The following is a 19,113-nucleotide window of genomic DNA, read 5'->3' as shown; positions in this document are numbered from 1 at the left end:
AGCCTTACATGGTCACACAGCAATGAGTGAACCAATTTAATTGAAACAAAGATTTATATTTTCCTTATATATTTATATATTTCTTTGGAAAATGTTTGTGGTTTAGAAATCAGTCTAAAATGATTGAGTAATTTGAAATTTAAAGTTTGTTCCCAAACTCCAAAGCCCCTGTCCATCATCCCTTTGAGCTGGAGCAGAGTGCTTTTCCCCTAACCTGTTTTCCCTTGCAGATGGCTTGTACAGCAATAGTTAAATGTTTGACCAATTGTTGCTGGTCTCCACAGGGGTCAGCCTGCTGCCAGTCAGCACTGCTGATCCCTGACATGGGTTTCCTGTTTAGGCATATTTCTGGGCCTTGTACAGCAGCTGGGGGATTTTTGGCATGAAAAGCACAGCAGTGAGGACCTTCCCATTCCCAGTGAGGCCTGTTAAGTTTCCCTGGCGCTGAAGACATGAAGAACTGCCTTTGTGTCTAGTACTAGAAATCACATTCCATGTCTGAAACACATCTGTAGCCTTGGAAGGAGCCATGGCAGTCCTGAGTTTGTGGGAACAGACGCTTTAGTGATCAGTGGCTGGGTGGCTGGGAGATGCTGAGTAAATTCTCTGAGACATGAGTGTGAAAAGATGCTGCTATGTTTAAACTGGTGTGATTAAACTTCATCTTGTGTGCTCAGGCCAAAGAAATGTGGACCAAGAATGGTTGTAGCTCACTCCACTGATATCCAGTACCATCAATCACTGCTGTACTCTGAGACCTTACTTGGGGCAGGCTGTGCTGTTAAGGAGCAGTAGCCTAAAGGTGTCAGGAGTCCAGACTTTAATGTTTAGTTGAAAAGATGACAAGGTTACTGCCACAGGAGGGTGGATAACAGGAGGATTTAGGCAAATCTTGGGCACAGTCAATCCCCAGAAGGTACTGGCACCTTGTAAGACTCATCACTGGTTTTCTAGCTCCATTTTCAGTATGAGGATGGCACAAGTCTGTTACGTTAACCCTTTATCATTCAAGATCTGTATTTTATTTCTAAATCTGGAAAAGTTTTTCTGAGATGATGGCACATTCCACTGCTATTGAAATGTACAGACTCACAGGTGTGTTCCTACCTGTCTGACACAACTGATGTAGAAGTTTATTTACTTTGTGTATTTTCAGATTGCAGGAACTGACTGTTTGTTCAGAAGATAATGCTGATGTCCATGATATTGAACTTTTACAGTACATCAGTGTGGATTGTTCAAAACTCAAGCGACTCTTACAAGGTATGATCTGACCCTGTGTTTTGAAATATTTCTATTTGAATCTGGTTAGTCAGAGATGACAAAGTGCAATTGATATATCTGGGTTTTATTGCTCTGTTTTACTCTAAACAGTCATATATTTACTGAAGTATTTAAAAATAGTTAAGTAATATAAAAACATTGGTTTGAAAATTGGTTTGCACTTCAAATGTCTTTTATAACCTGTGTTGCTTTTTAGAACAAGTTTCTGTTCTAAATGCAGAAATGTTTTATCTTTACAGAGACTGTATTCAAGTTTAAAGCCCTTAAGAAAGTAGCTCAGTTAGCTGTTATCAACAGTCTGGAGAAGGTAAGTGTTCAGTACTTCTGTTTCATTGCTTATTTGCAGACTTTCTCCTAGTTTAAGAATAGTTGCAATTCAGTAGTTTACTATAAAGTAAAAATTGTTGCCTCCCTTTGATGCAAATATGTTTTGCAAGAAATTTTGAGTGGTAAGAATAAAACCTCTCTTCGTTTAAATGCATAATTCAGTAAAACTGTTGAAGCTCTGGAATGTAAAGGTGTTTTCCATTATCTGCAGGCATTTTGGAACTGGGTGGAAAACTATCCTGATGAGTTCACAAAGCTGTACCAAACCCCCCAGACTGACATGGCTGGTAAGGCATAACACATGACAGTGTTCAAGGTTGGCTTCTCAGACATCCCCAAATGCATTCGCTTGCATTTTGTGCCCTCTTTGCTCCTCGTGCAGCCTGCAAATAAACAAATTTCTGTCACCCTTTGTCAGGGCAGGCAAGGGTATGTTCCTGTCTCTTTTCTTTCCTGGCTCCCCTGCTAAAAAGATTCATTTTGTGCTTCACAACACAAAGAAATAAACCCCAAAAGATGGAGACTCTTTAAATGTATATTTTTCATCTTGATACAGGATAAAAACTTAGAGAACATCACCTTTACTTGTCTCTAGTGAAAAAGAGAGGAGAATTTATATTTTCAGGTAAACCATGTCTTTAACTGGGTTGAGACCATTTGATCCCCAGTAGCATGTCAGTAATGTGCAAACCAGAACTTTCCTTCTGTGTAGGTGGAACTATCCCTCTGCTCTTTTATACCTGTTCTTTACCTCTGCATAGTTAAAACTGGTATTGAACTTGGGCTTATGTTTTATGCAGATTGTGCCGAGAAGTTGTTTGATTTAGTGGATGGCTTTGCTGAGAGCACAAAACGTAAAGCAGCAGTGTGGCCACTGCAGATCATCCTCCTGGTCCTGTGTCCAGAGATAATCCAAGATATAGCAAAGGATGTGGTAGAGGAAACTAAAATGAACAAGGTAAGAAAATTATCTGAATTCTGACTCTGGTTTCTAGAGGATGCTTTGTTTTGCTGATTCTGTATTTCAGGGATATTTAATTTTGTCTTTCCTCCTTAAAGAGCACACTGCAATTCCATATGTAAATTTATGCACTCTTTTTAAGTTCTCACCTTACATATGTTCTTTCACTGTCAGTAATTCATACAGATAGTTTGTCCCAAACAATGTTATTTCAGAACTTTTCCATCTCCTTGGAGATTTGAATCTCTGTACTGTGATTTCCTCTGCTTCCACCTGCAGCAAACGGCTGTGCTGAGGTTCTGGGGTCTGCAGGGGGCTGTGAACCCCACAGTTGCAGCACCTGCAGCACCTGCTGGGTTTGATGTGGCTGCAGCATCATGGCTGAGAGCAAAGAAGCCCCTCTTGTGCTGTTCTGACTGCCCTGGGTCAGTCCAAGGGAATGTCCTTAATAACTACAGGATTTCTCTGGAGTGCCGCATCCAGGTGGTTTTTGCCATCACAGTGTCTGGTTATAACTATTCCTGGTTTGAATTCTGCAGAAGCTGTTCCTGGACAATCTCAGGAAGGCCCTGGCAGGACACAGTGGGAGCAGGCAGCTGACTGAAAGTGCTGCTATTGCTTGTGTTAAACTGTGCAAAGCATCTACCTACATCAACTGGGAAGATAATTCCGTCATTTTTCTGCTAGTGCAGTCCATGGTAGTAGATCTTAAGGTAAAAATGTCTGTTTCCTAATTGCAGTGAAGAAAATTGAATTTTGAAATGATGGAGTGAACTTTCAATTTCTTCTTAATTGAATACCAGTGGTTTTCAATGGAAAGTTTTGTATTGAAAGTAGCCAAGAATAATTATGGTATCTAATCTATATATTTATATTTTTCTGAATTATATAGAATTTGCTGTTTAACCCAAGCAAACCTTTTTCAAGAGGCAATCAGAATGCAGATGTAGACCTGATGATTGACTGCTTGGTTTCCTGCTTCCGCATAAATCCTCACAATAACCAGCACTTCAAGGTAAGAACACTGCTTATGGTAAGTCATTTCTCTACATACTATTGACGACCTGTCAGTTATGAAAGTTGTGCTAACAGCAGCTTGAAGCTCATAAATGAGTTCAACTGTATAAATATCCCTTAGTAATAAATCCCTGCATGTTTTGATAAATCTTTTCACAGCTGATTAGGCTTCTCTTGTTCAGATTTGACAGGGTTGTCAATTTAATAAAAAGGCTCCAGAATGTTATTCAGGGTGGTAAGAAAGATGGCAAAGACAAAGATGTTCCTAAGTGGCTTTTATGTATTTTTATTGTAGATCTGCTTGGCACAGAATTCCCCATCAACATTTCATTATGTGCTGGTAAATTCACTCCACCGAATCATCACAAATGTAAGTTCTGGCAGTATTTCATCAGCCCAGTGGTGTGGGGCTTCTATTCAGATCGATATCTGCTTAGTAAATACAATTTGGATAGCAGACCGAATCTTGTTGCTTGTATCTATGCAGCAAGAGTTGCTTGCTACTAAGGAAGGACGTGCAGATCTGTTCCTGCTGTCCACCAGGGGATTCCCAGAGTGAGAGCTCGGGTTCCAGTATCACTCTCTTACATAGAATGGCAAATGAATTGTATGGTGTCTGGTGTTATGATAAATAATGATACCTGAAGTTACTCTCAGGGACATGCACCACCTTCTGCTGCTTGCACTCTGTTGACCTGGGGTAGAGCTGGCCCTGTGGTCTTCTTCAGGGATTTGGTGCAGTGAGATTTAAGTAGTGTGAAATTGTAGTAAGTGCTGGGCAATGAAAATATTTTGAAACTCTGTGCAGTGTTCATCTTCAATTGTTATTGTACTTTGTCAGTAAAATACAACTTTTTGACACTGTTCAGAAATATTTTCCTGACCAGTATGAAAATAGAAGCAGTAAGTGTTGAGCAACCATCAATCACTTAATGTATATAGCATTTTCTATTTAATGTATCCAAACATTGTAATGAAAACACTATATTTGAAAAAAAAAAAGCCTTAGGGGAGAAAATGCTGTGAGAGATGTGGTGGTGTATGTGGTGGGGTAATACAGCTTTTGAGATATTATCAAGTATTTAAAATACCGATTTCCCATTTTGTTTAGTGTATCACAGGGAATTGAGTGCACACTGTTTTGAAGTATTCCTTCTAGCATCCAGCATCCTGAAATCCACCACTCCCTTCTGCACTTGTGCGTGCAGAGCATCTCAGGGTTGGTGCCTATTCAGGAGGCAGAGTGATGCAGCGAGCAGCTAGGTCGGAATTTAACTGTCACGCGTTTGATGGTGGGCGTGCAGAACCATGGTGGGCGTACCCGCACTCGGGGTGAGGGCTGGCCACGCGGCGGCCGCGGAGCCGTGGCTCGGTGTCAGCGCCGCCCTTGCCTTGCAGTCGGCGCTGGACTGGTGGCCGCGGATCGACGCCGTGTACTGCCACGCCGTGGAGCTGCGCAGCATGTTCAGCGACACCCTGCACCGCGCCATGCAGGGCTGCGGGGCGCACCCCGCCATCCGCATGACCCCGGTAAGCCTGGCGGGCCCCTCCCGCCTTCCCCTGTGCCCAGCCCCGCCCGCCTCTTCATCACCTTTGTGCTGGAAACCAGAGGGGAGAAGAACATGGTGATGCACAGAGCAGCAGGGAGCCATACGTGCTCTGTAGCCCTGCGGTGTTGGGGGATTGGCTGTTGGTAGTTCGATGTCTCTCAGTTTTCCTGCTGCTTTTAAACTGGCAGCGTACAAGTATTTCTCCTGTAGCTGTCCTCTGTGGCTAACTGTCCATTTTGAGCTTTCTGGCTCTGTGAATAGCCGGCTAACATGTCCATCCTTGCTTAATGTGGAAAACCAAAGCATTCTGTATGTGAAGATAATCACTGAAAACTGCAGTACTTTTACCATGATTGGCATGTTCATTTGTCTTGCTTTATGTTGAGCAAGTGACTGGTCTTGGTGACAGCAACAAAGTGAAAGGTTTTTCAACCATTATGAAATAAAGTCAATATTCTTGGCTGTCTTGGAGAAAGTCTTGAGTAAATTCAGATTTGTAGTTCATCCAAATTCTTCCAGTAAGTCCACACACAGCTGTGTTGCCGCATTCTCCTCTGAACATTCCTGCTGTGGCAAGTGGTCTTGGTGGGTTGGTTTAGAAAGCCTAAAATGAGACATAAAAATACTCCTGTTGGGCTTCTCAAAGGAGAGCAAATGAGCACAATGCTTTTGGTTGAAAGCTACACCATGTTTAACTTGCTTTTCACCTGTGTGTATTCATCTGTTGGAGAATAGTTGCCCTGACAATACCCCTGCTCTGACTGGTGGTGCTTTGTCTTCTGCTTCTCACTTTCCCTCTGCCTGGCTGCTGTCGCCCACGTGGTCAGACGCCCGCCAGCCCCTGCTTTGCATGGCCCTGGGCCTCTGCTGCTGTAAGTATGACCCGTAACTACCGCAGAAAAGCCCTTCCTTGCTCTGACTTTTCTGTGCATAGTTACCCGCAGAGCCCGCCAGGCCCCCGGGCCGGGGGCTGCAGGGAGCCCTCACAGCGCCAGTGGAGCTCCTTCCCCCAGGAAGGCACTGTTGGTTCTGTGCCCAGCACGATGCTCTTCCCCAGTCCCCCCGCTCTGGTTTAGAACTGGTTCCTAATATCCAGCCTGAACACACGGATGTTGATCCCCTCCACGTCTGTCCTTGTCCGGTGCTGTCTGTCGGCGTCCCGCCGCTGTTGGTCCGTCGGTGCATTGCACAGAGCCTGGCCTGGCTCTCTTACTGGCACTCTTTAGTTTGGATTGTGTGGAGGCCATAAATGGCTTCACAGAAACAGGGCCTTTTCCCACGTGCCTCTCCTAAAAACCCCTGAACTGTGGCAAACTAAGGCTTAGCACAGAGTTAGTTGCCTCTACCACCATGCTATTGATTTCTTGGTCAGATGCTTTATGTGGTAGGTTTTATTCCATTTATTTGTACAATAACTAATTATTGAAATAACATGAGGTCCTAATTTCTTGTAGAATTTAATCATACAATGTCATACCTCACAGTTACCTTGAAGATGATTTCAACCTAGGCTTTCTCCTTTTGTTCAGAACTTACAAGTAGTTCACTAGTTTTTCACCTGGAGGCAGATTATTTTTATATTTGAGCGATGCCCTGTGTGCCTTTTAGAACTAAAAGGTTCATTTTCCAGAGGTTGTTGAGGTGAACATGCAAACATCTGGGGCTGTAGCAGAAAATAAAGATACTATTTTGCCTTTGGAAAAAAATCCCTCTCATGTACTCAGAATGAGTTGGAAATGTTTATTTTTATTTCTGTCTTACACCAGAGAAATACCCAGTATTTTTGGTCCTTTTTCTACTTTTCTTTCACCACAGTTTGTCTCTTATGCAAAACATTTTCTAATGTCCACATGCAGCTCACTGAAATAATTGTTAAGGGAACTTTAAAGATATAATAAAGTGATTGCCTATGAGAGAGGGAATTTCAAAGTAGAAGGCTGTGCAACTATACTTGAGTTTTGTATAGTTTTAAGCTTTTTCTTGAATTATGGAAGATAAAAGCAATACTTTTCATAAGATGTTTAATTATAACTGTTATGTTTGACTACCTTCCTGACAAGGACTGTTATTTTCTCCTTCCATCAGAGCCTTACATTTAAGGAGAAAATGACAAGCCTTAAATTTAAAGAAAAACCTACTGATTTGGAAACCAGAAGCTACAAGTTCTTGCTGCTGTCCTTGGTGAAACTGATCCATGCAGATCCAAAGCTTTTGCTGTGTGTAAGTAAATCCTACTGTCATACTGTTCAGTTGTAGTGGAATTTACTTTTGAAGCTACTAAATGAATAAATATTAATGGCCACCTGGCCACACTTCCTACTCATCTTTTCCTCTGGTTATGATGCTCCTGTGGTTTTAAAGGAAAAAGAATAAAAACGAAACTGTAGGAGACTTTACAGAATCAGAGTAACACAGTGAGAGGGAGCATGAAGTTCTGTGACTCTGAAGAGGAAGGTGGGGGAAGGAGAGGGGAATAGAAGAAAATTAAAATAAGGGGGTTGGAAATTAGTCATCATTTCAATGAGTCTTAGATCTTCCATTTTCTCAGGCCTGTGGTGGTTTAATATAAAAATATTCCAGTTCTGTCAGAGACATGATATGCAAAGCATGTTACAGATTAAAAATAAAATGACAGATTCTCTGAAAGATCCCGAAATCCCCCCTAGTTGAATGCCAGGAATGCTGCAGTAGCTGTCAGTAATGTGGTCAAGCACGAGCAGGTTTTGCAGCTGAGCGTGTGTTGGTGTGTTTCCGTGCAGAACCCCAGGAAGCAGGGCCCCGACTCGCAGGGCAGCACGGCCGAGCTGATCACGGGGCTGGTGCAGCTGGTGCCGCAGTCCAGCATGCCCGACATCGCCCAGGAGGCCATGGAGGTGAGCGACACAGCCCTGGGCTCTGCAGCTGGGCACTGCCACAGCCTCTCAGCTGTGCCCGTGGGTGTGTGCAGCATGGCTTTGTACAGAAATGCCGGGGAAAACCTCTGCGTCTGCAGTATGAACGCGGAATAAAGATTAAAATGAAATTCTACTGACACAGACTGACAATGAACTCTTGCTCTTCTATAGAAAATGTGTTTTATATCTTTTGTTGTTCTTGAAACAGCGTAGTGAGTATATGACTGTGCCTGTTTCTCTGCCTGTGCTCAGGTACTCTGTAAATTTCAGTCTTTAAGTGAAACTCTCTTTGGCTTAGGCCTTGCTGGTTCTGCACCAGTTGGACAGCATTGACTTGTGGAATCCTGATGCTCCTATAGAAACATTCTGGGAGATCAGGTATGTAAATTAACTTCTATAAACGAGAGAAATAGCTGTTTTGATTTGCCTTCTCTTTTGAAATAGCTGTGAGTGTTTTGGGAAAGCTTTGCAACAACAGCAGGAATCTGCAGTCAGAATTGTTATGTGTATTCATGGAAAAGTTGTATCTTCTTGCACTATACGAATTTACAAAAATGTAACAAACACTGTGCTGCTCCCTTAGATGGCTCTCTTCAGCAGATGGTAAGGTATAGAAATGATTATTAGTTTGAAAAGTTAGAGATTTTCACCCTCATTCAAATGTTTGCTACTTTTTAAATTATATTTCATTCTTTTGGGACTGAGGGGGGAGTAATGCTGAGCAATTCCAGAAGTGTGGATTTGCTAACCTTGACTCTGAAGCTCTCGCCTGGGGAAGATGACCTGTGATCTCCACTGGTCTTTCCTGTATATTTATAAAGAAATCTAATTCATTAAAGTTGTCTTGCCTTTTATAACTTCACAGCAGCTGTTGTGGTTGATTTCTTGGAAAATATGAAGGAAAATAAAGTTCCAGAAAAGTCAAAGTTACACAAAATGCTAAACCAAAAAATAGGGATCTGTAAACTCAGAATTCTAAGAATTACATAAACTAAATAATTAAAATTAAAAAAAATAATATTTGGTGAGCTGATGTGAGTTGGTGCTGATGTTTGATTGTAAGAAGGGAACAGCAGTGTAGGAGGAGTTTGGTTACCAGCACCAGCAGGTTGGGCTCGTGACTTCTGAGCGTGGGTCAGTCTGGGCTGAGCCCCTCCTCGTCGGGCCAGAACTGACACCCAGGGCTGTCATTTCAGGGAGTTCATGGTCTCTTCGGGCTGGGGGAAAAACCCATCACACTTGACACTAATTTGGACCCTTTGGCAGTTTTAACAGAGAGTGTGAGGCCTGACTGGATATGAAGAAGGAACATCCCTAGATGTGTTCCTTCCAGAGCAGAGTTGACACGTTGTCAGAGCAGTGTAGGTAACTCGTGCTGGCCTGTCTGTGCTGTCTCTGTCCTGGGCAGAGCTGGAGCTCCGGGCCGGGCTGCCCGTGGGGCTTCAGCTCCTGCAGGCCGCGGGTGCTGGGAAGGGTCCCAGGGGAGCTTGGCCTGTCCATGCACACTCTCACCTCTCTGTTGTACTGCTGAAAGCCCAGGGTAGTGTTTGCACAGGGTGTTCATGCTAAGTGCCTATTTCTATGTAAAATGTAGTGTAATACCTTCAGAAGTGTTGGTGCTCCATCAGAAGGCTGATGCTGAATTTCATTTTGCTGCAGTTCACAAATGCTTTTCTATATCTGCAAGAAGCTCACAAGTCATCAGATACTCAGCAGCACAGAAATCCTCAAGTGGCTGCGAGAGATTCTCATCTGCAGGAATAAATTTCTGCTAAAAAACAAAGTAAGTGAACGTTACCATCTCCCTGTTGGGATCATTAACATGAATTGTTCTCTGTTTTGTTACTTCCTTTATTTACCAGGTTATTTTTGATTGGAAGAGATTTAATAGCTACTCCTACATGTTCTGTTCTCTGATTTCCTCTCTGGTTTGTGAGGCACCTTGGTTAGAATTGGTGACCAAAGTTAGGTTTGGGATTTTTATTTTCTTTTTTCCTTTAGCTGCACAGGTTGCTGTACTTGCCTGGAAAATGAATGTTTCACAGAAACCTGTGCCTTGTGCCTCTTTGCCTAATACAGGGAAATAGTCCCCAAGGTGAGAAAAAGGGAGGATAGTTATGGTAAAATACACATGTTCATGGATGAAATAAAAGTTTCCTTTTGGATCTCATGTTCTTCTGAGTCCCAGAATTCTGACTTCCTTCTTTCTGATATTCCTTAAGTATGAAGTAATGTATTTCTTAAGGGGAAATAAAAGTCTAAGATACCATTAACATGAGGAACTTGATAAAGCCCTGACAGCAGCAGTGGAAAAAGTACTGTGTAAATGTCCAAGAGCTTTTTACCTTCCTCAAGTCTGTGCCTTCTACTCTTATAAAATATCAGTTGATATATTCTTTTCCTCCCCTCTCTTTATAGCAGTCAGATAGGAGTTCCTGCCACTTTCTCTTACTTTATGATGTCTCTGGAAGTGGAACTAGTCAAATTTCTCTTGACCATGATGAAATGATACGCTGTGCACCAGGAGCTACCCTCAGGAAAGGGAAGGGGAATTCTTCCATGGTAAGTAATACATGTAGATAATTAATTTTAATGCTTGAGAAAAAAAATCTGTGGGCAAGTAGAAATTAAATTACTTTTAGAGTAATTTTTGAAAATAAAATCAATAATTTCTGAGGAGGAAAAGATGTATGTATCCTAAATAATGTATGTATTTAATATGCTGGTTAACAATAATGTTTTTGACCTACAAAGTCATGTTTTTTCAGTTAAAATGTTGGTGAATATTTTTTTATTAGGATTGCTAACAGCATCCCTTGTGACAGCATCTAAGAGCTCTGATCCTGTTTAGGATGGCTTATTCCTTCTAGAACAAAAGCAGTTTCAAACACAGATTGGCCAGGGCTGAATTTTAATAAAATTGCAGTATTCATAAGCAATGTTCCCCAATTGGGAATTCTGTTTCCCAGGAAAGCACCACGGGCTGCAGTGGAACACCGATCTGTCGCCAAGCCCAGACCAAGTTGGAAGTGGCCTTATACATGTTCCTGTGGAGCCCAGATATCGAGGCAGTCCTGGTGGCCATGTCCTGCTTCCGTCACCTCTGCGAGGAGGCTGACATCAGATGTGGAGTAGATGAAGTCTCAGTGCATAATTTTTTGCCAAACTACAACACTTTCATGGAGTTTGCATCAGTGAGCAACATGATGTCAACAGGTAAGTCATGAGTCAGTTAAAGTAAGTAACTTTGTACCTGGACAGAAGACTGTTACTTGTGTTTAAGTTCTTTAAACAGGTTGAGGGTTTTGATTTGAGGCTGCTCTGGCTTTTCCTGGAATGTCTTGAATATTAGAATTACTAGAAGGTGTAAGGAATTTGGGTGACTGAGCTCAGGAGGATTTTACAATCGTGTAAAAGAAGCTACTTTCCTAAAGACTTTAGGGGGGATATGTTCCTCTTAATTTAATATTTACTTTCAAAGATCACAAATTTGTGTAGGTGGGTTTCCAAAAAACTTGGTTCGATGTTCTGTGTCCTTTGCAGGGAGAGCAGCTCTTCAGAAGAGAGTGATGGCGTTATTGAGGCGCATTGAACACCCCACTGCAGGCAACACAGAGGTGAACTAACTTCTCACTTTATGTGCTCTGCGTGCATATTAAAAAAGCAAACATGGAAATACTGTTGCTACAAGTAGTTTTGAAGTTAAATCTCAATCTGTCTTCTTTCAGGCCTGGGAGGATACACATGCAAAGTGGGAACAAGCTACAAAACTAATCCTTAACTATCCAAAGACCAAAATGGAAGATGGGCAGGTGACTATGAATTTTTCAAAAGTTCAACCTTTAGAAATTCAAAATAAGTCTTTAAGCTTATTTGTTTTAAGGAATTTGAATTTCAACGTAGCAAATGACCATTGTCTCCCAGGTGACCGAGAGCCTGCACAAGACGATCGTGAAGCGGCGGATGTCGCACGTCAGCGGCGGCGGCTCCATCGACCTGTCGGACACGGAGTCCCTGCAGGAGTGGATCAACATGACGGGGTTCCTGTGTGCCCTGGGCGGGGTGTGCCTGCAGCACCGCAGCAGCGCGGGGCTGGCCACCTACAGCCCCCCCATGGGCCCCCTCAACGAGCGCAAGGGCTCCATGATCTCCATGGTCTCCACCGAGGGCAGCGTGGAGACCCCGGTCAGCAAATTCATCGACCGCCTGCTGACCCTGATGGTCTGCAACCACGAGAAGGTGGGGCTGCAGATACGGACCAACATCAAAGACCTGGTGGGGCTGGAGCTCAGTCCAGCGCTTTATCCAATGCTCTTCAACAAACTGAAGAATACCATCAGCAAGTTCTTTGATTCTCAAGGACAGGTAAAGTGGTGATACATTATCCACATTTGTGTCAGTCCTGTCTTTGCCCCGGGTGACCGAAATGCGTCCCTGTTTGTGTTCTGTGCACACCCCCTGTGAGCAGAGTGATCATCACAGTATGTGTTGATGATTATTGTGGTTGTGATTCCAGGCTTTATTTAACATTCTTGAATTAGTGAGCTCTTGAGTGCAGAATCTGTGAGATTGTTTGTGGAATCCTTATAGCTGGCAGTGTTCACATGTTGAATCTTAACATGTATTGGAATTCTGTATTGGAATCTCTCATGCTTGTCCATGAGATTTTTGAAATGCTGCAGTATATTTGGCAAATACTCTTTTTTTTGGTTTTATGTGTAAAAAATTAAGACCAGACATTTTCTTCCTGTAGGTCTTGTTAACTGACACCAACACACAATTTGTAGAGCAAACCATTGCTATAATGAAGAATTTGCTTGACAATCACACAGAAGGGAGCTCAGAACACCTTGGGCAAGCGAGCATTGAGACAATGATGCTGAACCTGGTTAGGTAAGGAGCCCTCTTGACCTTCCTATACACAGGCATTATGTTTAAGAAGTGAATTAGACCCTTCTGTTTTATATCTTTTCTGCTTGTGTCCATGGAGAAGCAGCAGCTGATTTTCTGAGCCTCCTCTTGGTTCTGACACCTTCAATAATCACGGAGATTGGTTTTGTAGCATAGAGTGCATTGCTGGAGAGTGACTTTTGTTTTTTAAAGAACTGACCATTCCATAACTTGACCCTGTTCCCGTAGGCATTCCTGGTTACTTTTTTGTACATTGGTGTTAGTGGTTAAAAACCAGCTGAAGGGCAGTTTTCTGTTCAGTTTAACACTGACAGAAGACTTCTGTGGCCAGAAGAAATTTGCTACTGATGCAGGGCCTTTCTGGGGGGGGGGGGGGCGGGGAGGAAGTGAGGTAGCATGAAGTATTTAATTAATCTTTTTGGTTTTTTCTTCAGGTATGTGCGTGTGCTTGGAAATCTGGTACACGCCATCCAAATCAAAACAAAGCTCTGTCAGTTAGTAGAAGTAATGATGGAAAGGAGAGATGACCTTTCATTTTGTCAAGAAATGAAATTTAGGTAAGAATGGCATTACATAACTTCCAGGGTAGTGTACTGTGGGCAAGTGTAGTTTTCTTTGGTTATATGGTTAAAAAAAGAAACCAAACCCCTGTCACACCATTCCTGCTATAGGGATAGTTCCTTGTCTTTGTCTTCAGAATGATTCTGAGCCTGGTGCTCCGTTAAAATATTATTTCGTTTGTGGTGATACTAAACACACGTAACAGTTTAATGTGTGATACAGACTGGTAAAAAAACCCAACAAAGCTAAAGCAATCTATTTATATGTAACAGGAACAAAATGGTGGAATATTTGACAGACTGGGTAATGGGAACATCTAATCAAGCAACAGACGAGGACGTGAAATGCTTGACAAGGTAAGAAGGGACACTCTTCACCTGTAACAGTATTCCAGCTGGCATTTGATGTCCATGGATTGGCTGGCATGTTGGGCTTCCTGTAACAATAATAAGGAAGAGATGAAAATTGAAGCTGGAGCTTTGGTGAGCAATAGCAGAATTATATTTAATGCTTAGTCTTAAATGACCTGGCTCCTTTTAATACATTTTCTAGTTTAGAATCTGTACCACAAAATATAAGAGCTGTTTTCATGATGGACAGAACTGTAGTAGAATACCTTTTTATTATTAAAAATGTTATTTTTCATCTGCAGTTAGAGCTATAGGAAAAAGTGACTTATATTTTATTTGTTAAATTTTATTTTTCAGAGATTTGGACCAGGCGAGTATGGAAGCAGTGGTCTCTCTTCTTGCTGGGCTTCCACTCCAGCCTGAAGAAGGAGATGGTGTTGAGTTGATGGAAGCAAAATCTCAATTATTTCTCAAGTAAATAGTGACTTTTAACTATTTCTCTTTACAATCACTCTAAAGAGAAGCACTATATGACCTTTATTACAAACTGTATTTTCCTTCCAGCAGAAATAATTTTATTATCCCAGCAGGAATTACCTCTTCTGTGTCCCGTTTCAAAATCTCTGCCTTGCAGGTTTATGGAAACATTTTCATTTAGGAAATAATAAGAAAATTTGGCTTTGTTTCTGCTTAATGCAGATGTGTATTTCAGTCATGGCAGGGATTAGCTCAATTTGATACTGTATTTTTATTTTTATCCACAAAACTTAAACTCTCTTTGAAGACACCTGTTAGTAGAGGTACACCAGTGTTGGAGAGAATGTGCACGGAATTTGGGACACAGTGAGGTTGTTGGAGCACAGTTAAGGTTTCGGCTGTGCTGCGAGGAGGCTCTCGGGGCAGGGGTGAGGGTTTGGAGGGATTTGTTGTGTGCTGGCTGCCATGGTGAGGTTTTGGGGGGATTTGTTGTGTGCTGGCTGCCATGGTGAGGTTTTGGGGGGATTTGTTGGCTGCCGTGCAGGGCGTGTGTGACCGTCAGGGCCTGTCCCCAGGTACTTCACGCTGTTCATGAACCTGCTGAACGACTGCAGCGAGGCGGAGGAGGACGGGGCGGCGGCGGGCGGGCGCAAGCGCGGGATGTCGCGCAGGCTGGCGTCGCTGCGCCACTGCACCGTGCTGGCCATGTCCAACCTGCTCAACGCCAACGTGGACAGCGGCCTCATGCACTCCATAGGTAAGGCCCCGCGGGCGGCGGGCGCGCGGCTCCGCCTGCCGGGCACATCGCTGTGCCCCGTGCTTTTACATCCTCCTTAGTACTTCTGGCTTCTCTTCATCAGGCTTGGGCTATCATAAAGACCTCCAGACGAGAGCCACGTTTATGGAAGTCCTCACCAAAATTCTGCAGCAGGGGACAGAGTTCGATACCTTAGCAGAAACAGTGCTAGCAGATCGCTTTGAGAGATTGGTGGAGTTGGTTACAATGATGGGTGATCAGGGGGAGCTTCCTATTGCTATGGCTTTAGCCAATGTGGTGCCTTGTTCTCAGTGGGTAAGTTGATTCATGCATTTTATTTCCTACATTTTTTAAAAATAATATGTGAAAGAAAAAGTGCAACAACAGTCTGGTACACAGAGAATAGAGCTACCACTGACAATAGTTAGCCTTTCTTAGTATGTTCTTAAAAAGTTTACTAAATCTAAGTTCAGGTCTTGATGATAAACTGCATTTTTATAGTAAATTTTCAGTTAATGTCTAGGAATGATTTTATATGCAGTTATTCTAATAAATGCATCTGGGCTGGTTATTTGTTACAGGTGGTGTGTGCTGTAATGTAGGCACACAGAATTGTATTTGCTCTTCTAGATTTTAGCAAGAGGAGTTGGGCTTTGTTATACAGCAGAGCAATTGCTTGTCTGTCTGGATAACCAGTATGAATTTGTATGACTGGATATCCTGAGGCAGATTTTTAGACAAGCAGTAGCATAGGAAATGTTTGCAGAGAGATTGTGTTTGTGTAATTTGATATTTACCTGCCAGAGCCCATAGCAGACATAAAGCTTTATTGCAAACTGCTTGGTGGTTTTGTCATAATAGTGGGTTTTATACTTGCCTTGGCTCCCTGCGAGTCAGATTAACACTTCCTCCTCCCTCTAAGGATGAGCTGGCTCGTGTCCTGGTCACACTCTTTGATTCCCGGCACCTGCTCTACCAGCTCCTCTGGAATATGTTCTCAAAGGAGGTCGAGCTGGCAGACTCCATGCAGACACTCTTCCGAGGAAACAGCTTAGCCAGTAAAATAATGACTTTTTGTTTTAAGGTACATTATCTCTTTTTTTTTTTCTCTGGTACAGATCTCTTCAATAGCAGGAAAAGTTTAGTAATACGAAAATACAAAGCTGCCAGTCTGGGGGGTTAAGCACTTGAGTAATGGGATTAGATGAAAACCATACAGAGTTGCCATTGGGTCTCAGTTTTACTTGGTCTCAGCTCTCAATCTGTTAAGTTTAGGGAGTTTTTCTTTTCTGTTTTAACATTTCACTAACTGAACCTTGTAGATAACTTATGCTCAGGCCCTTAAAAAGTAGGTATCCCCCTGGCACTAACCCTTTGCCTTTCTGACTAATTCAATTATATGAGTGATTCTTGGCCAGTGCCAGCTGGAAGACTGTTCCTGGTAAAGTCTGAGGTCTTGTCTGTGCTCCCATTTCAGTTTAAAACGTTGTGTACAAACAGAGGTGAAGTGTGGAGTCAGTGCTCTAAGAAAGAATCCCTGCTTGTTAGCATTGTTGTTAGTTTTCTCTAAATTGGAAATTAATTAAAATACCTGTAGAAATTGATATCAGTTGTGTTCCAGAGGGTGAGACTATAATATGCAAACCCAAGTTTTTACAGGAATTTGGTTTATGCCAGAACAGATCAAGTTTTTTCAGGCTCTTGAAAGCTTCCAGAACTTTGTGGCATTCGTGTGAATTGCTGTGTCAGTCTGGCCTCTGTTCTTGTTTCCCCTGCACACAGGTCTATGGTGCTACATATTTGCAGAAGCTGTTGGAACCTTTGCTGCGGACTGTGATCACATCCCCTGAGTGGCAGCACGTCAGCTTTGAGGTGGATCCAACAAGGTTTGAGATTCAGGGCGAGCAGCAAATGTATTTATCTGTAAACATGATTCCCAGTCATTGTTTCTAATAGAACTCCTTTTTCCTTGTTGCAGATATTTTTCTCATGCTTTCATGCTGTTGTACCTCTCACTGTTCCAGGCACATTAATTGTCTCTGCAGCCCTCTTGCTCTATTGCTTTAAATTATCTCTAACCCTTAGAAAAATTATAAGTATTCATCTCTTAAGTAGCTTACCCAAAGATAGACCTTCTAACTAATATTTTAACCATCAAGTATCTGTGTCTACCTTAAAAATTCCTTTCAGATAAACCATCATGAAACTGATAATGCAATTATCAGTTGGAATTGTGTGTGCATGTTGTATGAAATGGTCTGGGAGAATCCCACCTACAGCTGTCTGTTCCTTACTGAGTTTTACATGACCTTTTATTTGTACCTTATGTGGGTTAAAATAGTGATGGAAACTTTTGTGTAAAAAATCACAAGTATTTCCATAAGAAAAAGAGGAAATGAGGTTCTTACCAAGGATGTAAGTGCAGCTTGTGTCGTGTTTGATTGCTGGTCATACATGTGTGGGTCTGTTTCAGGCTGGAGCCCACAGAAAGCCTTGAAGAGAACCAGCGGAGTCTCTTGCAAATGACAGACAAGTTTTTTCAGGCAATCATTAATTCCTCCTCGGAGTTCCCACCCCAGCTGCGCAGTGTGTGCCATTGCTTATACCAGGTATGCTTGCAGTGGTTGCCTGCCCCTAAGCTTTGGGGTTGGTTTGTGAAATTCCAGCAGTTTGTTTGTTTGTTTTTCCAGCAGTTTCCCCTGTGCTGTACACAGGGGGCATCTCTAAAGACTCTTCTCAGACATTTGTTAAATGACACAAGTCTGAACACAGGGGCTAAGTGGTGTTTTGAGGCTTGGGTTGGCAGTCAGGAGGTGACTGAAAGTACCCAGGTTCCCTGACCTCCATCCCCAACTCCTCTGCTCTGTCCTGTGGCTGCTGAGCCCTGTGTCCTGCTGGGTCTCCTTGTGTGTTTCTGATGGATTCAGCTGCTGCTAAAAATCCGAGTAGGAGTTCCCTCGGGGCTCACTGGGAGTACAGTTTCCAGTCCAGTTGGAGGACTGTCACAGAAATGCTGTGCCTGGTGGAATATTGGAGCTGTGATCTCAGTGAAGTGCTCTGGAAGAGCTACTTCTGGCCTTCCAGCCACAGTCTGTGTTCAGGTCTAAAGCAAAGCCAAGCAAATGGATTTTCTGACCTGTGTGAACTAATGAGTAACAAAAATTCCCCCCAGTCACATTTGTACAGGGAGTGCTGGGTGATCAGGGCAGCTGCTGCAATCCCCAGAGCTCGGGAGTGAGAACAAGGAATGTGTGTTGGAACTGTTGTGGTCTGGGGTTGTTCCTGTGAGCCCTTGCATTGAACCAGGTGTGCAGATGCTGAGCCTTGTTCCTACTCTGACAGCTCTGTAAAAGGCCTCTGAAGCCATCGGTTTCTCTTCCTGACTGTGGCTGTGTTGGGGTTGGTGGCAGAGTGACTTGGGGGGTTTTTTTTGATGGGTTTGGTTTTTGTAGTCAGCAAATGAGGTGGGCGGATTGGTCTCTTTCATGGCCACAGTGTCACAGATGTCAACTAGAAGAACATTTGAGTGTTACTGAAAATCTCACACACAGCCTTGGTTGTTCCTTCTGTTATTGGATGTTATATTCTCCCACACCTCATCCCAGAATTAGGTTTATGTGCTGTTACCAGGATGTATCAGATTACTGCCATTTCAGTAGTACGTTGGTAGAAATTATTTCTGTGCAAACCATTGGTAATTCCTACGTAAAATGGAATTTCTAAAATGTGCTCACCAGAAGGCATTCCCAGAGATTCTTCTATGGAAGCCTTTCCAAGTCTGTTGGCTTTATTCTTGCCTTTACTGTGTGTGGTAATAAGGGTAATTTGTTCCCAAAAGAGATGATTTACTGGCAGGTATACAAGTGGTATTAACTGATATTTAGCTTCAATATTTACTACTTTAACTGTTTCTAGTAACAGCTAGGTTTCTGTGCAAGTGTTTGTTCATCACAAAGTGTTAGTCATTCTGTACTTAAAATTCCAGAGAGTTTTGAAAAGTCTGGCCTTTATCTGAAAGAAAGTA

General features: G+C 42.7%; 1 protein-coding gene across 4 annotated transcripts in view; it reads left to right on the top strand.

Annotated features, from left to right (window-relative positions):
• The window catches only part of NF1 (neurofibromin 1), a 75,447-nt gene that overhangs the window by 11,560 nt on the left and 44,774 nt on the right, over window positions 1–19,113 (top strand). For 3 of the 4 annotated variants that reach the window (XM_069033551.1, XM_069033550.1, XM_069033549.1), the window contains exons 5-30: window positions 1,157–1,263; window positions 1,524–1,591; window positions 1,823–1,898; window positions 2,412–2,569; window positions 3,112–3,285; window positions 3,465–3,587; window positions 3,885–3,959; window positions 4,988–5,119; window positions 7,225–7,359; window positions 7,899–8,012; window positions 8,332–8,411; window positions 9,693–9,816; window positions 10,452–10,595; window positions 11,003–11,249; window positions 11,577–11,650; window positions 11,762–11,845; window positions 11,958–12,398; window positions 12,787–12,926; window positions 13,379–13,501; window positions 13,778–13,861; window positions 14,213–14,329; window positions 14,908–15,089; window positions 15,193–15,404; window positions 16,012–16,173; window positions 16,872–16,975; window positions 17,563–17,698. In XM_069033551.1, coding sequence (XP_068889652.1) covers window positions 1,157–1,263; window positions 1,524–1,591; window positions 1,823–1,898; window positions 2,412–2,569; window positions 3,112–3,285; window positions 3,465–3,587; window positions 3,885–3,959; window positions 4,988–5,119; window positions 7,225–7,359; window positions 7,899–8,012; window positions 8,332–8,411; window positions 9,693–9,816; window positions 10,452–10,595; window positions 11,003–11,249; window positions 11,577–11,650; window positions 11,762–11,845; window positions 11,958–12,398; window positions 12,787–12,926; window positions 13,379–13,501; window positions 13,778–13,861; window positions 14,213–14,329; window positions 14,908–15,089; window positions 15,193–15,404; window positions 16,012–16,173; window positions 16,872–16,975; window positions 17,563–17,698 — 3,616 coding nt within the window. Of the gene's footprint in view, window positions 1–1,156; window positions 1,264–1,523; window positions 1,592–1,822; window positions 1,899–2,411; window positions 2,570–3,111; window positions 3,286–3,464; window positions 3,588–3,884; window positions 3,960–4,987; window positions 5,120–7,224; window positions 7,360–7,898; window positions 8,013–8,331; window positions 8,412–9,692; window positions 9,817–10,451; window positions 10,596–11,002; window positions 11,250–11,576; window positions 11,651–11,761; window positions 11,846–11,957; window positions 12,399–12,786; window positions 12,927–13,378; window positions 13,502–13,777; window positions 13,862–14,212; window positions 14,330–14,907; window positions 15,090–15,169; window positions 15,405–16,011; window positions 16,174–16,871; window positions 16,976–17,562; window positions 17,699–19,113 lie in introns of those variants that run through there. The other variant, XM_069033552.1, reaches the window with a different exon arrangement.

This window comes from Aphelocoma coerulescens, chromosome 19 (genome assembly GCF_041296385.1).
Source record: "Aphelocoma coerulescens isolate FSJ_1873_10779 chromosome 19, UR_Acoe_1.0, whole genome shotgun sequence".
In the NCBI taxonomy this organism is placed as follows: domain Eukaryota; kingdom Metazoa; phylum Chordata; class Aves; order Passeriformes; family Corvidae; genus Aphelocoma; species Aphelocoma coerulescens.
Note: the sequence above shows the minus strand (reverse complement) of the source record. Positions and strands in the feature narration are given on the sequence as shown.